Source organism: Apaloderma vittatum, unplaced genomic scaffold (genome assembly GCF_000703405.1).
Source record: "Apaloderma vittatum isolate BGI_N311 unplaced genomic scaffold, ASM70340v1 scaffold10343, whole genome shotgun sequence".
Lineage (NCBI taxonomy): Eukaryota > Metazoa > Chordata > Aves > Trogoniformes > Trogonidae > Apaloderma > Apaloderma vittatum.
Genome location: NW_009709783.1, coordinates 1,123 through 22,265, shown reverse-complemented (window position 1 = coordinate 22,265; position 21,143 = coordinate 1,123). Strand labels below are relative to the sequence as shown.

General features: G+C 37.4%; 1 protein-coding gene across 2 annotated transcripts in view; it reads right to left on the bottom strand.

The window, feature by feature from the left end:
* TAX1BP1 (Tax1 (human T-cell leukemia virus type I) binding protein 1) overlaps window positions 1-19,923 on the bottom strand; it is a 56,663-nt gene extending 36,740 nt beyond the window's left edge. Inside the window, exons 1-4 of one of the 2 annotated variants that reach the window (XM_009867059.1) lie at window positions 19,745-19,923; window positions 5,594-5,696; window positions 2,203-2,390; window positions 771-929 (exon numbers count right to left, since the gene is read on the bottom strand). In XM_009867059.1, the coding sequence (XP_009865361.1) occupies window positions 771-929; window positions 2,203-2,390; window positions 5,594-5,696; window positions 19,745-19,921 (627 nt within the window). In that variant the 5' untranslated portion in view covers window positions 19,922-19,923. The remainder of the gene's footprint in view (window positions 1-770; window positions 930-2,202; window positions 2,391-5,593; window positions 5,697-19,744) is intronic. The other variant, XM_009867060.1, reaches the window with a different exon arrangement.
* Between the last annotated feature and the right edge of the window lie 1,220 nt (window positions 19,924-21,143).

Below are 21,143 nucleotides of genomic sequence, written 5' to 3'. Positions count from 1 at the left end.
ACAACTAAATTATATAGGCTTCATTACTTCAAATTTGTCCATGTCACCACCTCCCTCCCACATGTTTTTAATCTTCTCCTAAAAGTTGTTTTTTTAAAAAAGTAGCAGCTTAGGAATAGATTAGGTCAATTTTTTTTTTTGTGCCTTTCTATTAATATTCGATTTCCTCCTTACCATATGTAAAATTTCAATTAAGATTGTTTTGGTTTCAGCTAGATTTATATTTTAGCTATCACTGTCAATTAATGCTGCAAATTGATTTTTATGTTTGTGCTTCTTTTCTCCTTCAAAATCTTCAGACCTTAGTGAAACCTTTTGGAGAAAAGTGCCCCGGCAGTAGTATACATCATTAAGTCTCTATTTTTGCTTGTAATATCAAAATTTTTTACCATTTTCAATACCTTGTGTCCTATGTAGTTATTCCTTAACAGGAGTTTTTTGAAAAGCCTTCCTCCGTTTTAAGTTACTGTTAGCAAACTTTAAACTATTGACTACTTTCCACTATGAATTCCACAGTTAAATGTCAAACATCTGGTAACAGTTGTCATTGATTATCTTACCAAGCCTGGTACCAAAAGCCTTAAATATTTTAACCATTTTACAACATAAAAGGAATAGTGGCAGGAGGTTAATAGGAACTGACCTATTCTAGTGTAAATGTCTATCTAACTGCTGAGGGGTTTTGATAGCCGATTTTCACCCAGTTTAACTGGTTCTCGAAAGAGGATTACAGACATTGTAAGTCAGCTTTAATCAGTTAAACAACTAACCTTTTGCTCCACTTGCAGTTGGTCACATCTCTGCTTTTCATGGTTAAGTTCTTTTTCCAGTCTTTCAACTTGATCTCTGAGTTGTGCTGTTTCCTTTTCCAGAACTGAAGTTACCTTTAATAGCTCTTCTTTTTCTTTTATTATTTTTTCAATTTTAAACTGTAAAAACAAAAATATTCTTTTTTTGGTAATTTTTCTCCTCTTCATTCCTACCAAGTAAATGGATAACAAATTACTCCATTAATTGAGCAGAAGCACAAAATGTGCTTTTGGAAGTTTCACTGCTCCAACTAAATAGCACTACACCACCATTACACACCACATTTTGCACTGTCGTGACTTGAATACTCAAGTTTTCCCTTTGTAAAGTACCTTTACCTTCCCCAAGTGACAGCAACGATGGAGGAGCTAATTATGATAATGAAGCTTCACGAAAAAAAATGGCTGCTGAGTGTACAGAGACACACACTCTAAAGCAATGTTTGAGAAATTTCACCCCCAAAAAACAAATGCACACATAGCCATAAGGGAACGTCACGTGACTCAAGATAACAAAAAAGGTTTGAAAAATGCTTTTTCTTTGATCTTAATACTATGAGTACATAACTGAAAAGCAAAAAATATCCAGATGTATTTCTGTACTAAGACTCTTACCCCTTGATTTTGAAAACTGTAAATCGAATACAAGCATGTATGTGCCCAGAGGCAACTGACAAAAGGATAAAACACCTGATGGCAGGGGAAGGAAACTGCACTGAGAGACCTTGCAATAAGCAACTCACAAAATCAAGTTGGTTTGGGTTTGGTTGTTTTGGTGTTCTTGTTTGGGGGTTTTTAAATAGTTTTCAGCCTACAAAAAAATCAGCAAGCAAGAAGAAACATCTTGACTCTGGCTGTAAGCACACAAGTCTAACCACAACCATCTAGCAAAGAACACGATGCATCCAACACAGCTTTAAATAAAGCAAGAGCTATTTCAACACACTTCGGCACCTGCAATTATTCAGCTTAGCTTCCAGGGCTGTTCACTTCTGTACAAACAGAAGTATAGTGGTTCCCCAAGTTGTTGGGTTTTTTCTTAGACGACTACTTCACACAAAGGGTATCTTACCCCCTACTTTGCTGAAGAATAGAGATGTGAGAGATGGGTAACTAGCTAGTCTCTTCTGATTTATCAGTCTATGCTTAGTGCTACACCTGTGACCAGTTTAAACCTTTACTTATTTAACCTGCAGATGTTCTGAACTCCAATCAAATGCTGGCAAACGAGTCAGAAATACACATTACACACATACGTGTATGTTAAAAAACATACATGTATATAAAAAAATACTGGAGAACAAACTAGGATGAAAATTCTTCAGCACTATATCCTCTGCATGTATATATAAAAAATAAATTGGGTAACATTTTAAGAATTGTAGAATCAAACCTCAAGAAGTCCAGCTTTTGTGGTGACCACTAACATATCAGAGTTTCCTTCATCTTCCATAGTAAGCAATTCTTCAACAGGGGAAGAGGTACGAAACTGGAAAGGTGTGCTTGCTCCACGGATTTCTCCTTTATGAGTCACGTAACAGAACTGGTAAAATTCTCCATCATCATTTGGTAGATAATATCCTATCAAAATAAATTCATATTTGAAAAAACATTCTAAGCAAACATGCAAGTCTTCTCTGGAAATAGATTATCAGATCACATTTGACTTAGGAATTTTCAGGCTCATTACCTCAGTAAAACCCAGATAAATCATCAAAATAGAAGAATGGAAAAATTATTCTATTTAGTAACTTTCATCCCACAACAATTTATCCGGGCTCTTAAGACAAAGGCCAAAACAGTGTTAGGTAATAAGTGCTATATGTATACATCACCTTATATACATTAGCTAACAGCTAATGTTTATATATTTATGAAACAGATAGAACTATGAGATGCCCTGAAGCTGGATCAGGACCACGTTATTGTGTAACTCTTGTACAATCACAGAACAAAGAAAAGAAAGAAAGACAGAATAACATGCCATGACAAGACATCTGCAACTTTATGAGGTTCTATTTTTTTGCGTGTTTTTTGTAGAGTAGGAACAACTTACTTTTGCTGTATTTAAATGCAAAAGCAAGGGAATACTCTGAATGGATGACACAATGTTAAAAAGCTGCAAATATGGAGGGGATGGGCATGAAAGTTTAACACAGATCTTATTCTTTAAAATTTAAAAAAAAGACTTTGCAAAGTAAGAATAAATTATCTTTCTAGTAGTTATATAATACTGCACGCTGCTAAAAAAATTATTTCAGAATAATTTCTGTGTGACTACTGAGTTGAACTGTTGCCTGGATTCACATGGTAATATTTGTGGATGTTAAACAATCAATTCCAGAACTGATATTTTTAACTTTATTACTAAATGCAAGAAATCACAAAGTTTAATCACAAGAAAACCAACTGGTCTTATTCAGAACACTTAATTATCAGATAGCCTAGCAAGCTTGAGTATGGTACTAGCATAATAAATCCTCACCTGATGGTCAATCCAGCAGGGAATGTCAGCCATTTATATTCATATTTCACCACAATTCTGCTCCCTTTCTAACTTCATCATTAATTCTACTCATTTTACTACAGATTCCTGGAAGACACTTCCCAGCGCTTTTAGCTACTTTTCCTACAACTGGTAAAATATTACATCTGCTATATTGACAGCACTTGCATCAAGCAGTTCATGTTTCCATTAGACTTATACTTTATTAACTGTAGCTCAGGGAATAGTATCTTCATCTCAAAATCTTGGGATTCTGTGTTTTTGGACCTGACTACTGCAGAGAACAGATTCCTGATTATTTGCTCCCAGTACGCTACTTGATCATTAAAAAAAAAAACATTAAAGCACGTTGCACAATATTTACTATGTATCTCAGTTAATTAAGCTCCTGTAAAAGCTCTACTGATCTCATCTCAGCAGCACTAAAGTATCTTGCCAAACACAACCGGGAGGCTGTCTGAATGGAGATTAAATCTTGCAGATCTATAAAACTGGTGGAATGTAACAGATGGGACAGAGTTACCTGGTCTCTTCATGTGTGGTAAAACTTCTAAAGTACAAAGGACTGCTAATGGCATGTAGAGTTTCTAGGTCACTTTTGAGTTTCAGTTCAACTCAATATCCTTCATTCAGTGAAATTTTGGTAACTGTAAAAGAAACTAAGCACTTCCTCCCAGTTCTCACAGAGCGCAAATAACTTTTCACAGATTTCAAGTTTATAAAATGGTCAAATCATGTGGATATGATCATTATCAAAAGTACCAGAAAAAAAATTTACTTGGCCTTAGAGAAAGAGCTGTGAACTCACTCAAGCTATCACCACTTGCAGCTAGTATTTGCAGTTTTAACAAGACAACAGGCTAACATTTTTCAGAAATCAGAACTTCAATTATTGGCTTTCTCTGTACATTTTAAGCCATAAATACAAACACATAAAGACTAAAAGCCAACTCCAGGAAGTAAAAAAGAAAGTAAGATAAAATGTAAAAAGTCCATAAAATTCTGCTAGTAAGCAGAAGAGCATTAAACAAGTTTAATGGAGGTAATCTTTTTACACGCAGCTTGGAATGTGTGTAGATTTTTAACATTCCTAACGTCCTGCAGCAGGAAGTTCTGCAAATTGACTGTGCGATACGAGTATCATCTCTATCTCCATTGTGAACCTGTCACTTGGTACATCAAAGACTCCTACTTCATTAAAAATGAACAATGGATAACCCACCAATGCCATGGGGAGCTGGTTTTAGAGACATCAGCCACTTCCCATTATTTCCCTTTCCCAGGATGAAAAAACTGGCAGAAGGAATTCTGACGGTCACCCAGCCCAACTTCCCACTCAAGAGAGACTGTTGTCAGCACCAGTCTGAGACTGCCACGGCTGTGTCTAAGCAACTCTGTGGAATTCCCATCCTTCCAAAGCAGGGTTACCTGTTCAAGTGCCGCACTGCCTTCTCTTAATAAAAAAGTTCTTCCTAATGTCAGATGTAAATCTCCCAAACCATGGGAGACAATCCATGGGCATTGTCCCTTTTTATATTTAAGGAGAAGACTGTGGTTCATATCTTTGTAACTCTACACCACTACACAGAAGCTACTTCTTAATTTTTCATATTCCTTATTATACATTCTTCATTTGTTCTACTAGATCTTTTCTGAAATTATGAGGGGAAGGAAGAGGATCTGACAGACTGTTGAAAATACAGTTCCACTATAGATTTGTACGGTGGTGTAACATTTTCTGGTTTGTTCTTTGTTCTTTTCTTCAAAACTTCAGTCACTGTCATCAATTTCTCACTGTCAAAAGGTCCTCTGCAACACTCTGACAACTCAGCCTTCACCAAACCATCATCTACATTATTTACTCTTTGATAAAAAAAACACTTCACATCGAGAATTACATTTAAAGACCAGAGACTCAAGACAACGTAAAGACACATTGCACTGAGATGTCAAGATTAAAAAACCCTGCTAATGATTAAACAAAGTCACTTTCCACAATGTAATAGTTTCCATAAGAGCTTCTCTTTCTGTCAGTCATGAATATTGTCCATTACTATGTAAAAACATACTAAGTCACATACTCCCCCTCACAATTTCTTTGACATCTAAAATAAGATTGAACTTCACACAATGAAGTGTGCAAAATTCTCCTCCACTTTACATTTGTAGAAGTCTAGAATTGTTATATAACCCTCAGCACTGTAGTGAGCAGATAAGTACTTAAAAAGCTGCATAGGCTGCAAAATACAGATACAGGTAGATACTGCTTTATATTCACCTTGAAAAGTCAACACACAGTTAACAGTTGATCCTCCCACATAATTTTCTGGCATAGGTGACCAAAGAAATGTGTAATAATCTCTTGCGGTACTCCAACCAACCTAAAATAAAACAAACCACAACAAAACAAAGAAAGAATGAGAACACAGTGAGCAGAAGAGTTTGTTATATACAGTTAAGATATCATAGTCTAGCCTTTACAACATACTGTAATATGCATATTTCTGCTTCAACATGTAATAAAAAGATACTTAACAATGTTTACAAATCAGGAATATTTTAACAAGCATGTCAAAGATTTAGCATGAATTTTATTAAGCTTGTTACCTAATGCAATAAATGGGTATAAGGCAATAAAAGGGTCTATATAAATTAAAACACCAGACAGTTTTCACTATACATTAAACTACTATTCAGTACATTTTTATTTTTTTCTATAAAGATACACATTAGTATAATAAAAATACAAAAAGATTAATTCTGAAGTTTATAGTGAGATTTGCTTAGTGTAAATTCTGCCAACGGTGACTACTGTATCCAAAATCCAATAGATTTGTCAGGAAGTTAATATTTTTTAGACAGTTTTGTTAAAGGCAGATAAATTAATCCCAGTATTTCATCTGCAGAAATATTTTCTCCATAGAACGATGTTCAAGTAGCAGATAAAGGTTATCCTGCCACCTCACAAAACCTTTTAGCTGATGCCCCAGTTTGTGGGGCGATGTGGTTCTTTTGACACCACTGCACTTGTACTGAAACAGTGAGAAAACAGAATCTGTTCTGTGAAAAAAAAAAAAAAAAAACCAAACCTAAATCTATGTTGATTATTCTTAACTCCAAGCTTATCTATGTAGAAGTCTCTAAGAAAACCCCAGAGCAGTAACAGAATAAAAATTTGAAACACAGATTTTATGTTGGAGTTGGAAATTTCTCTAACAAATAGAAGAAGAAAAATTCTCAAGTATTTGAGAAGCCCTCAGCATGAAAACAAAGCCAGTGTTGCTTTTTTGTGTCCAGACTCTCTAGTACTCTACTGGAATATGAATGCATATTAAAAAGTAAATGCAGATGCTATTTAAATGCTCCACAGAACATTTATCACAAATGTGTGTCTATTAGTCTTTCGTTTTTCACATCATTCAAATTCTAGTTGCATCACAGTTCAAACAAAACCCTAACAACCCTACACCAAAGTAGAAAATGGAAATAAGTGGTTACATAATTAATTTATTAGCATCTTGCAGTACTGTTTCTATTAAAAAAAGAAAGAAAATTAAAAAAACAACACAGTGGCATAAAGAAACAAAGGCGGACAAAGTGCAAAGTCTTTTACTGTTATCAGAAAAAAATTTCAGGCACATAAGAACAAGATTTTGACCATTTCAGCTGCCAAAACAGGTGATGTTACTCACAGTGAGCACCTGTATTAATGAAAAAAATATAGAAAACATACAAATGCTTGTAAGAGATTCACAGATTTCCTATCTGTACTTGAAATTTAGTATCAATGAAAAAAAACAGTAATTGAAATTATATCCATTACAAAACTATATTTAAAATTAGGTCTTCATTTACATAGTTTCATTTTTTGTTTTCTTCATTTTCTGACCAAGTTCTAGAAATTTATTATCCAACTACAAGCTGCAATCATATTTATTTACATTAATAATTAGAATTTAAAAGCTGTGAAAAAAATGGAAATCAGCGAAAACCTGTGAAATCCACTTATAAGTTCTGTTTAGACCTCCTGTGAAACGAGTCCTATTTTGCAACAAAGAATATATTTTGACGTATTAAAATGCGAAACTGAAGCTGAAAAAGAAAAGAATCATTAGATTGCTGACTACAATGGCATACAAGGAACTAAGATCCAAATACTTTTATAATATGCTTTTTAGTTTTTAATTGATACTGCTAAATGGAAGAGCATTTGACTCAAAAAAATGTACTAAAACATCAGAATAAGACTTTCAAAACGAAAGCAACTTAAGTGAAACAGTATCTGGATCAAAACAGCTACAGACTTGGTTGATGTACAAAAACTCAGTTGGAATTCCTTTAGTGACAGCAATTTCACATACCAACTTTTTAAAAAAACAAACACACACCCAACAAAACGTGACTACTAACATAAACTTCCAATCAAAGTGGTAAAGCTGAAACAATCGCACACTACTACTTTCTTACCATCAAAAATCTTAAATAAATGGGAAATTTCAACAGGACAGACTGTGACGCTTTCTGTGAGCCAGGAAGAAGGCTTATAAGAGGCAGAGTTTACAAACCCAACTTAACAGGTTGGCACAGGTAATGGCAGATATTACAATATCCACATTCAAGCACACAGACATTACAAATTACACAAAAAAACTGCAGCACAAAACCTTCCGAAGCTCAGGGAAGGAAAAACGAGAACGACCTGTCAAACTACACACACGGCTCGTTGTGAACTCAAGTTCATCATCTGACGTGTGGACTGGCTGTGCTGGGACCATTACTGTTTAAGGAATTCACTGAAAACTCTAAAAACATTTTGCTCAGAATTAAGAACAGAAAATATTAACATCCTTATTTCTTAGACAAAAGACCACATGAGACTCAGATGATGCAGCTTTGCTAAACCAACAGAAAAAAAAAGTTAATCCATGTCACAATCAAAATTAAAGTCTCCATTAATTTGGTATTCAACACATTCCTTCTCTATTTCTCTACATTTAATTCTCAAACACTCCACTCTGAAATCCATTTTTAAGTTATAAAGTTCTGCACAAATTCCAACTCTTGCTTTCCAGACGTTAACCAACAGATTAATAATCCAAAACCAAAACTCCTTCAACTTCTCAACCCATGTTTTTAAAGCAAAAACATGACTAAACATGCCTCCTACAAAATATCATATCCAGATTATCTTATTGCGTCCAAAGGTGTTACTCACTTTATTCTATTCTCCCTCCATAAAAATGGCATTTTATTAGGCCATTACAGAGTAATCCATTCACTATATCCCTATTCCCTGCTTTTGAGCAAGAAAATTTATTTTAATTTAAAGTATCATAAACTATTTTTTAGTCATGTAAAGCAACTCTATAGTCACAGCAGAAATGCTGAAGTCTAGTAAAGGTTAAGATGCCTAACACCAAGTTACTTTGCAATTGGCTGGGCAAGTAGGGACAACTCAATTGTCCACAATACTCGTACCAGACAGGTTTTCCTTCTCCAAATAAATAGGCAGGTAACCAGCATGAAAGTTTTTTCTTCTTCTGTGTTTCCCCACACATACGAGCCCCCTTCTTACTGAAATGTCACGTAGCACGATTAGTTTACCCGTATCTGCATTTCACCCGCAGTACGTTTCCAGAAAACAGTTAGAAGAAAACTAGCTGATTAGAAAAACAAATTGGGGATGACAGAGGAGCACAATTTATGTGCTTGTCTGTATGCTAGTAATGAGTTACCAAATATATTACTGAGGAAAAATAATGACCATTTTATTTTGCTGAAACTCCATTAATTCTCATCTAATTAATCTTACAAGGAATGTAAGCTTTCATAAGAAGAAAACTCTGCCTTACAGCAGCAGCGTTTGCTGTGAAAAAATTATTTCAAACTCCATTTTAGGATCTGGAGTTTCAGATGAACGTGGAAAATAAATACTTTTCTGTCTCTCTATTTTGTTCAATTTCCTCCCTTTAGTAATGCCTTGGCAAATTCAGTCACCTCAGTCCTGAAAAAGTGCCTTAAAGAAACACCATTTTAAGGGAAAAATTCACTTGGCATTTTTTCTCTTGCCTCAATTATGTAACGGGAAACGGAAGCAGTCACTCTGCTGCATTAAGAGTGCCTTATCGACCTGTACAACACCCACACTAACATCAGCAGGCCAAAGAAGCAAACCCAGGAAATACATGTTTAGCTGAACAAACCCAGGCTTAACCAATGAGCCTTTATTGTAAATACCTAATATGACTCAATTAAAGAAAAGAAAATGGCGGGGGGGGAAGCCACACAATAACCCAAACCACAGAACTCTTAAAGGCAAAAATTGTGCCCTTTTGAAAATTCAGAAGGTAAATCACATAGTTTGGAAAGTGAGGACTGGGCAAAGTCCCTTAAGTACTGCAAGACGATAATAAACTACCTTTCAAGGAAGCAAAATTATAGACAGTAGATAAGGCTCTGGACACAGGTTACACAGTATAATTATTACTGACAACACTAAGTCAGCAGCCTTTATCTATTTCACGTGATCAGAAACAGGTTTTTTGACCCAAATCACAGAAGAGAGGCTTCCTCATAGAGGTTTTAGATGCTCCCTCCCTGGAGATGTTCAAGGCCAGGCTGGATGAGGCCTTGAGCAATCTGGTCTAGTTAAGGGTGTCCCTGCCCATGGTAGGGAGGTTGGATTAGATGATCTCTGAGGCTCCTTTCAATCTAAGACATTCCATGATTCTACAAAAACACAAATGTCTACGCAAAATGCAGTTAGGCCCAGTAGCCTACGAAGTGGTTTCTCCACAGTAGACTTGGCTTGTGCCATAACCCCAAGCTCAAATAACAGCACTGTTAGGGCTACAGTAGCTGCAGGTAACAAGTTCTTCTAAGCCCATTAACAAAAGGAAAAATTAAAACATCTGGTGGCAGGGAAGCTCATACTGGTCAAAATTACTGATAGCTTAGCATTAACACTGACATGCTGCTGACATGATATACTTTCGAACCTATGCACTGTCATCAAATAATCACAGAACCACAGAATTTGTTGGGGCTGGAAAAGACCTTGGAGATCAAGTCCAGCCTATGTCCTAACACCATCACACTGGCTAGACCATGGCACTAAGTGCCACATCCAGCTTTTCCTTAAACCCCTCAAGGGACAGTGACTCCACCACTTCCCTGAGCAGTGCATCCCAGTGCCTGAGCATCCCCTCCATGAGGAAGGGCTGCCTGAGATCCAACCTAAACCTGCCCTGACGCAGTTTCGGGCCATGGCCTCTCGCCCTGTCACTAGCTGCCTGGGAGAAGAGCCCAATATCCAGATGCCAATTCTGAAAGAATCAAGGTGTACAAAAAATTTCACAACATGAAAGTATTAAGCACACTTCAGTAATGTTAAGGCATAAATATTTCAAAATAAGTAAACAATGAAGTCAAAGCTCACTGATCACAGAGTGGATCCTTCTGGAAACTGGGCTAGGGCACATGGAAATTAAGAAGTGACTGGTGACAGCCAGCATGGCTTCACCATGGACTAATCATGCCTGACAAATTTGGTGGCCTTCTACAACAGGGTTACAGCGTTGGTGGGTAATGGAAGAGCAAATGACATCATCTGCTTGGACTTGCACAAAATATATGACATCGTCTCATTAAATTGGAGAGACATTGATTTGACAGATGGACCATTCAGTAGATAAAGAACTGGCTGGATGGTCACACTCAAAGAGTTGTGGTCAATAGCTTGATGTCACAGTGGAGACCAGTGGTGTTCCTGAGAGGTCAGTACTGGACCCGGTGCCGTTTAACATCCCTGTCAGTGATGAAGACAGCAGGATTGAGCACATTCTCAGCAGGTTTGCCAACGACACCAAGCTGTGTGGTGCAGTCAACACGATGGAAGGAAAGAATGCCATCCAGAAGGACCCTGACAGGCTGGAGAAGTGGGCTCCTGAAAACCTCATTAAGTTCAGGAAGGCCAAATGCAAGGTCCTGCACCTGAGTCAAGGCAATCTCAAGCACAAGCTCGAGCAATCTCAATCTCAAAATGGGCAGAGAATGGATTGAGAGCAGTCCTGCAGAGAAGGACTTGAGGGCACTGGTTGACAAGAAACTCATCATAATCTGACAGTGACTGCTTTCAGCCTAGAAAGTCGACCGTATCCTGAGCTGCATCAAGAGAAGTGTGACCAACAGGCTGAGGGAGGCAATTCTCCTCCACTGCTCTGATGAAACCCCAGCCAGAGCACTGTGTTCAGCTCCGGGCCCCCCAACACAAACAGCATGTTGCTTGAGTGAGTCCAGAGCAGGGCCACAAAGACGACCAGAGGGCTGGTGCACCTCCCCTGTGAGGACAGGGCGAGAGTTGGGGTTTTTCAGCCTGGAGAACAAAAGGTTCTGGGGAGATTTAATTGCAGTCTTCTGAAGTGGGCCTACAAGAAAACTGAAGAGTGACTTTTTGCAAGGGCATGTTGTGATAGGACAAGGGTAATGGCTTTAAACTGAAAGAGAGCAGATTTAGATTCAATGTAAGGAAGAAGTTACTCACTGTGGGCATGGTGAGGCTCTAGAACAGGCTGCCCAGAGACTGCGGATGCTCCATGCCTGGAAGTGTCCAAGGCCAGGCTGGATGGGGCTTTGAGCAACCCCGTCTAGTGGGAGGTGTTCCTACCCATGGCAGGGGGAGTTAGAATTAGATCATCTTTAAGGTCCCTTTCAACCCTGTCCTGGTTTGAGCCAAACAGAACCAATTCTATTCAGTGATTTTATTTTACAGCTCAGTCTCCTCTAAGAGGCTGCGCTCCCTGAAATTAGCAGCATGTTTTTGCAGACAGTGTCTGCTACCAGAAGTGATAACGCCTGATGCTTACGGCTCCTTCCAGGATTGGTATGCAGAAAGGCTCTCACTTACACTTGCTCCTCTAGTGACCAAGGTCACTGCAGGATCTTGTATAACACATGGGGGGTGCCAGAAGTAAAAGAAGTTGCAAGTAAGGTTGCAGCTTGAGGGAGGAACAGACGGGACAGGTCACCAACATGAGTATTACATTCCATACATGTTATTTTCAGTATGCAGCTGAGGGATCAGATGGGTTAAGCTCTCTTCTTCAATGGCCAGCACCCAAGAAGAACTCCATCCAATCTTCTGCCCTTGATCCCAGTCCCAAATTCCTGAATCCAGCTCCTGTGTCCAGCTCCCCTCCGTCACCAAGCCTGGGGCTTGGTATTGGGGTGAGCTGGGTTAGATATCAGTTTTGTATGTATTTGTATGTATTTTCACTTCCTTATTAGTATTATCATTGTTTATTGAAGTTGTTTCAGTTTTCTAATCTGGAAGTGTCTCTGTTTATTCCCTTTCCCTTTGGGGAGAGAAAGGGGTTAGAGAGCACCTGTCAGTGTGTGGTGGCCAGCCCAGTCCTCATCCTCAACACAACTCAAACCAGTCTAAGATTCTATCAAAGCTACAGCCTTGGGTTTTTTAGTATGTCTGTGATCATCTCATACAACATGCAACTTTGATTTACTTCAGTCCAAGCTATTTAAGACTTTACTTCGTGCATGACCTTGCTACTCAGACAAAAATTTATTATACAGCAGGAGCCCTAAAGCCGAAACATTTTGAGGTAGAAGATGGCTGCAACATACTCCGTGACTCTTTATGAAAGGCTGATGCTCTCATGCCCAGACCTGAACAAGTCCATCTCCACTCAGGGAAGTGGTGGAGTCACCATCCCTGGAGGTATTTAGAAAACATGTAGTTGCGGTGCTTAGGGACATTGTTTTGTGGTGGACCTGGCACCGCTACATTAACAGTTGGACTCGATGATCTTAAAGGTCTTTTCCAATCTAAACAATTCTGTGAGTCTGTGTGAGTCTGCTGAATGTTACAAACATGTACAGGCAATCTTTTAACTTAGACTATTGAGAACATATGGTACTTGTTGCAAGATAAAGGTACCATCAGGATCCTAACCACCACCTCTTGTTGGTTGTATTTTTGCCTTAGAGTCCAGAGGAATATGTCAAAGCTACATTGACAAAGTGTCTAGACCATAGGATAAACTTTCTCTCTTACTAGGTACAAATTAAAATAAATATAGAAACAGTATGAACTCTCTAAAAGTAAACCTGTTACATACGTAAATGATCGTCCAAGGAAATTTTATGACAGGTCAAAGAGTAACAAAGTTACTGTTTACTTTAAGAGATACATAAAAATATATTAAAAAGGATGGGCATGGTTTAAGTGAAGTACTCATTTACTGTCACATTTAATGAAAACCATAAATTAGCACAATATTTTACTTTAAAATTGTTACCAGCTACTATCTGTTATGCCAATTCTGTCTCTGACCACAGAAACCTACCAGAGCAAATATTTTCAGAAAATTAATGAGACTTGGAATTAAATGTCAAAATTTCTCGTAAAAGGTTAACATCATGTAAATCCAGATTACCCTCCTCTTTGTCTGGTATAGAAAGGGCAATGTTGTCACAGACTTTATTTTTTTTAAGAAAAACATTATCTCAGTTATTTACAACATCTTTCCAAAGAACATAAATCAGAAACCAACTGAAACAGTCTAATTCATGGATACAACAATTCCCTTAATATTCTGCATTCCAATAATTCTATTCCTGACTATTTTAGCAACAGGACATGCCATCCACTACACATTCCTACATCTATCATACCCTGCTGTGCAGTTATGAATCCTTGCCAGAAAAACTGTATTTCTATGCACATGTGGTCACTAACACATCCAGCTGTTGCACTGTACTTCATAACATGATCTGTCTATATGGAAGCAATTGATATCTTTAAAGAAAAAAAAAAATCTACAACAGAATCACGACATTGAAACAACTCACACAAGTTACACTGCTATTTACAGTCCAAAGGAGACTAAATAACCCAGAGTACTATACAAAAAAAATATATATCTAAATTGTTTTGATAAAACACAACCACCCAGCTATTTCTTAGGTGTCCATCATATGCACTTTTAAATTCTTTTACAGAAGTTTTTGACCATGAACAAGTTAATTCTGAGGTTTGCTATAAATCAGTACAGTAAAAAGAAAGAAATTAAGCTGTGTATAAATACTGGTGCAGAAAACAGCAGCTCAAGTGTGACCTCTTAAATATTGAGTACTCCCTCAGAGCAAGCAGACACTTCCTGTGTTCAAGTAAGTTAAGAAGATCTTCCCTGTCCCAGTTACTCCGTTTGTCCATATGTTCAGTTACCAGAACATCAGACAAGCATTTTTAGGTTGTGAATATTAAAAATGTGGACATTTAGGGGTACTTTAAGACAGCCAATACCAAAGCACGTCTACAACTTACATCCACATTCTAGAAGAAAGGCAATGTAGATTACTTACAAAAATGTATTAACTCGAACTGAGGAACATGAAAGTTTTGGTGGAATAGGTAATTAATGACACAGTAAGATCAAAGCCATCAGCTTAACATATGTATGATTGCCTGCTGATACCACAGGTCTTTCCAGTATGCTGGCCTCAGCAAAATTAAATCTTCAGAAACCCAGAAAGTATTATGACATACCCAACAAACACCCACACCTTTAACACTACTCTCTTGAAGTACTATCTTTATTATGTTCCTAACATTGTTTCCTTGTGACTTTGAGATGTACAGTAAATCTGCCTTTCTTGTGTACTGAACATCTGTCAGCCCTATTTGCACACATATGCCCTAGACAGAGGGATAAGCATCAGTTTCTAAAAGCCAAGAAGGTTTTTCACACACTTCAGTAAATCTGGACATTATGCATTAATAATGTTAAAAAAAAAAAAAAATCTCAAATGGCCATATGATTATTTCACTTTGTTATGAAATAAGTCACAAGATGCAGATTTTCCCATCTGGAGATTAGTACTACCTACCAGAATGGCTATTTTTGCAACCAGATGTAGTGTACAAATTAATTATTTTTGCTCATTCCAAAGGTTTGGATTTGGATTATTTTAAGGATCTCTCCAGATTTTGATTAATCAGAGATAAGCAGAGAAGAATAAAGTTGGCACACTGGTCTTGGATCATTCTGGCAGTACTGATCTTCTATCAAACTGATCACGAATGACAAGCTTTCTACCCTTTGACTCCACTCTAGTAATCGTGAGGGTCTTCTGCACAGCACCCCTCATTAGAGGGAAAGCTGATCTCAAATCCTAGTTCCCATAAAACTGCACAAAGAGGGACTCAAACTCAGGATGTCCACGCCAAGTACTAGATAGGTATTTTTCTGTAAAACTGTCTTTTTTTTTTTATCTTGGTAACAAGCGAGAACATAACTGATGAAAATCTTTCACCACTTGACTACGGATGACCCTCCAGAATGTCACAAAAGCAAAACCAAATAGCAGCAATGAAAAACACTAGATCTGAAGACTGAGTCAAAACTTGATTTTAAGCTCCCTGTAGGTGACAGGGAAGAAAAAGAAAGATTAATTTATACAAAAAGAATAAAAATACTGCATATTCAGAACTTCCACTGTGAAGGGTAACACCATCTTCATTATTTTACTTCCTGCCCTTTCAAGTTTTTGCCAAAGGTCCAATCCCAAAAGTAGTGTATGCCTTTAGATAAAACTAGCTTGTAGGAAAACTGCTATATCCAAAATAATTCTCCTGTACGTAACATTACCCTTTCAGTTTGTGAACACTGGGTTTGCATTTTTCTAAACAATAGAGGATTACTTTCTCGGGAACAGTTTTAAACCTATCACCACCACCACGCTCAGCATTACAAAAGTTCAACACATAGCGACTTAAATGATGCTGGGAACAGCAAAAACACATTTCATCTACAGCATACGCAGAGAAGTTGGTAGAATCTGTTAAGTGTCTTTTGTTTGCTGATTTACTTAGTTGTCATAATGCTGTATGCCACAAATCCCTAATTCAGGCCTGAAGCTCTGGACTTAATTCTACCACCCAACAAGACATTTTTGATGCCTCTGACAGAGAGTAGGGAGGCAGTACTTTATCCTGCCTTGGCTCCTTTATCTTAAGGTGTTTTGTAAAATATCCTTGAGAAGACGATATCTGTAAATAAACAACTGCAAACATGAGGGAACCTGCTGTGGTACCTTTCACTGAAGCCACTATCTTTTCATAATACAAACAGAAGCCAATACTCCAGTGATGAAACTGGAATACTCCATAGACACAGAAAACTGGAAACTTTCCTCACGGGAGGAGAACTCACACGCATCAAGCTCAACAAGTGAAAAAGAATGTATACTTACAAACATAAACATACATGCAGTAAAAAGAATCTTAGATTTATAGTGCATACAATGGAAACACTCAAAAACTCACAAACTAGAAATTGTAAGTCAGTATATGAAATCAGGTTTTGCCTCTGGAACTATCAGCTCCATTTCCATTTAAAAGAAAACAAACTGAAAAACCAAACTCTTAAAAGCAGCTCCCCACAACAGAGCTCTAAAGATTTGAAAAAGAAGCTTCAATTATGATTCCAGATTAAGCAGCCATGCCAATAAGGTAGGTGTAGTCTTTCTCCCACACACCCGTCTAGTTCACTTGTTCCCATCACAGCACTGCCAGCACAGTTGCCCATTGCACCACCCAGGGATCAAGCTGAAGAAATTTCAGTTGTGAAATAAGGTGGTAAAAGCTGTTTGAGGAGGGGCTGTATTTTTCTGGCAGGTCACTCTCCTGATCCATTTCACTGCGCAGCTGCACAAAGGGCTGAACTAGCAAAACAAACAGGGTAACAGAAGCATACAAATAACCAGTACCTACTCTAAACGTGTTACTGCTGAAGAAATGTATTTGGACTTATACTGCAATGTAAACCATTCCCTTAAAAAAAAAAAAAAAAAAAAAGTATCAGTAGATAGATTCTTAGCTAACCAGTTGAGCAAACAGAGGACAGAATACAGCTGAAGGCACTGCCCCCTAAAATGAAACAGAAATCAACACCAGAACCTAAAACCACGGAGTGTTCACAGATGGGGAGGGGGGACACAGACTTATTCCATACTTATTTTCTACATTAATCTGAAACTACCACTAAGGGGTTTTTTGGCAGGGAGTTTTTTGTTTGTTTTTTAAACTAAGTGTGTTTTACCTCTGTCCAGAATTCACTATTACAACACTAGCAACTTTCTGTGCAATCTCAGGCAAAGGTTAAATGACACCAGCCTAAACAAGTTTGTTTTCTAAGCAATTTATTCACTTCAGAAAGAGAAGGTGGACTTCTATTCCCACCACGTGAGCAGTCAGTGAATCAATGTTTTGATTTTTCTCACAGAAGCCTTGTCTTCCTTGCATACTAGGCCAGTACAGAAGGCCATTAATTATTGTTCTCATAATTAGTCAAGATTTAGGGGTTTTGTTATTCTTGTTTTTTAGTTGGTTTGTTTGTTTTTAATGCTGAAAATGTCTTTAGCAAACATGCATCACATTCTTCTTAGGTATTTTAGAAAGGTAAAAGATAAACTCCCCTGCCTGTTTTACTAGTTTTCAAACCACCTCCAAGTGGTTTGATGATTGTCCGGGAACAATCAATTCTCCCAAAGTCACTCCTTTTTACACCTAGATCACAGTACAGTACAACTTCTAACTATTATCTGTCCTAAGACAACTACATTTCCACAATTTATTTTACTGTAAGCATTACTCATGCACATACATATTTGTAGACAGACACAGTTGGACAGCTGGCTACATTTAACTCACTGTACTATAACTGTACTAAGACAGTAGATCTATAACGCTTACTCAGTGTAAGCTGACAGAGTCGCAAAAAGAAAACAATTTTCATCCTTTTCCCCATCTCGCAACAGTTCCTTCCCTTGTATGGCTGAGAACTAGATGAACTGGAAATTCAGTTGGGGAATTCCATTAAAGAAAAATCCAGTCTCAGAATATTAGCCTTAACCTCAATCAATTCCTTCATTTGATTCACCACATAAGAGCCGTTTCACATAAAGGAGAGGAAGCACAATAAATAAGTCAACCTATGCAAAAAGTTTTTTCTTTCAGCACTAGTATTACCTTATAACAGCTCAACATGTTCCTCAAATGACTGCCAAAGCTGTATAACCTGCCATTGTTACAGTAGAATAAAAATTCGTGCCTCAATCTTACAAAAATCTATCATTACAGCCAAGATGAAATCAAAGGTACATGAACATCATACACAGTATCTTGTACAGTCACTGAAAAACTGCTTCACATTTTTTTTAATTTTCCTAACTAGTATTTTAGGGTCCTGTCCAATTGTCTCACTCACTTACATCAACAAAGTCACATTTATTCTCAATTTAAATAATTTCAAAATACTTGTGTAGTATGAACACCTTCTTTAAAGTTTTGATAAAGACTTTTTTTCATTAATGCCCTTAACTAAACACTCAAGTGTGCTCAGTTACGCTATTTATCAAAACTTTGCAGAAAATCAAGATATATACACGTATACTTTAAAAAACCTTCCCACTAGAGAAATGTGCCTGTTTGTACATTAATGCCTCCCTCAGACAATTTGGTGACTGTATAGTCATTGCACACAGCGTCAAAAATATTCCTCCTTTGTTACAGAGCACAGTAGTTCTATTTTGCAGAAGAGAAATTTATCTTGAATAAAGACAATAATCCATTGGTGATCTGCAGATTACAATGAAGTCAAGCATCTACATTCTTAAACAGTGGACAGTCCTAAGGGAGAGATCCTTCAGTACCAAGAGAGTCTGTTGCATTTCTCCCTTCCCCACTGCCAACACATCACTTCCCTAAAGCCCAAATCAAAACTCCTATGAACCATTCAGGTAAGGAAATCAAGCATCATCTACCAGGAGCTATACTGACAAAGAAACATAGATCAAGGCCTTAAACAGAAGCAGACGTAAGATTTAATCAACTTCTAATCCCATAAATGAAACTTTATTAACCTTTTAAAATAACTCCAAGTATCTTAGATGTGGTCTCATCTCTCCTTCTTTTCAAGGATCTGTTTGGAATAATTTTAGCGGTTGGTACTACTCCAGCAACAAAAATGAGTCAGGGCCGTGGGTTAGGATATCTCCAGCTCAGTTTTTGTTCCTTCCACACACATTTCACACTTACTCTTCATAGTCCTGTTCACAATGTCACTCTTTGCCCACACATCTCTTCTCAAATCATCTCCATTCAATGCTGCACAACACCACCCTTTACTTCAGCAAACTCACAAGTGTACTCATTCCTCTAGTTTTAATCTTCAGTTTGGTCTTTGTCACAAAACTCACATTCTAACAGCAGGAAACGGTAACATCACTTAAGTGATGTTCCACTTAATTTTATAAGAGAGATTTTACTGTTATTGGAATTCTTCTACTACTCAACTGGTAAGAGAGAACACAGCAAAATTTGAGAAGGAGCAACAGAACAGGCTTCACTTACCTTGAAAATACCAACCCAGTCTTTCTGATGAGGATGGATAAACTGGGTCAGAGTGTAGTGACATTCAAGGTGTGTATTTGGAAGATAACTTTTTGCCACATTTTGAAAAATCACATGTGCAAAATTGGAAGTCTGCAAAGCGTTAGCTGAAGATGGAACTTCTTGAAAGGATGACATGATTATCTGTAACAAAATTGAGGAAGTTGCTACTTCAATATAGAGGAAAAATTAGTTAAGTTAGAAAAATAAATCTATCTGAAATACACAAGACAGAAACCTAACAGTGCCTCCGTTCTGAAAACAGACAGCTATAGACCAAGCTCACCAAAGCGCACTCCCTCTGCATCACCCCAAAACAATCATCTCTCAGAATAAAAGGGCAGTCATTTCAGTGATGACATCGAGAGGGAGAGAAAACATTGCTCAGTTGAATACCCTCAGTATTGTATCTCATACAGTGACAGAAAGCGGGAAATAAAAGTGGCGGTGTGGAAAAAAAAGCAGGGCTCTAACTTAACAACATACTCTTAATGATTCTGGATGTGGCAGGGAAGGAAAAACAATGCTTTGTAGTCTCCCTACTTTAAATTTTTCTCACAATCTGTACTGCTCAGTACTTTTCACAGCATTGTTATATATAAAGTTTTTCTTCCCCTCTCAGTAAAAGCAACAAAGTCATATTTTAAGACATTTTAAAAACAAACAAACAAACAAACAAAAAGTTTAGATAAACAGAAGTTTGTTTGGGTTTCTTCTTCAAAAGAGTTCTCTTGCCTCTGCTTAGCAGTCTGTGGGTATCTTTTACTATTTTCACTGTAGCCCATATGCTCGCAGCCCTGCATGTTAAACTTTGTTACCATAAATGTCACCATAAACAGTGGCCTTCACTAATAGCAGAAACATTTAGGCACACATGCAATTTGATGGATTAACACCAACCAGTTGTACTGCAAAACCTCTTACTCATGCTTTCCATCTACCACCTCAGTCAGGATACAAAGTGCTAAAAGTTACAGTAATGCAAAATGCTTCACGAGCAGAACAAGAATGTCCCCTCCTCAGATTCAGCAACATCCGCCAAAAATATGTCAGGCAACTGAGAAGTTTCAAGTGTTTGATTTCAATATACAGTAACAGGTTTATCAAAACGTTATTAGGAGGATTTGGGTCTTATATAAACATATTTCTAGGAAGAAGAGTCATCTTCTTCCGGCAATTGCTGTTAAAAGTACTTTTATACTGAACACGCAAATTCACACCTTAAATGAGGTAGTGGCCAAGTTTGTGAGATAATATGTCACTTTCATTGAAGATATATGTGGAAAATAGTCCCAAAAAGGGATGGGCCACTGCAAGTCTCAATAAGTTCAAAGATTAAAGGCTGTCTATGTATTTCCTA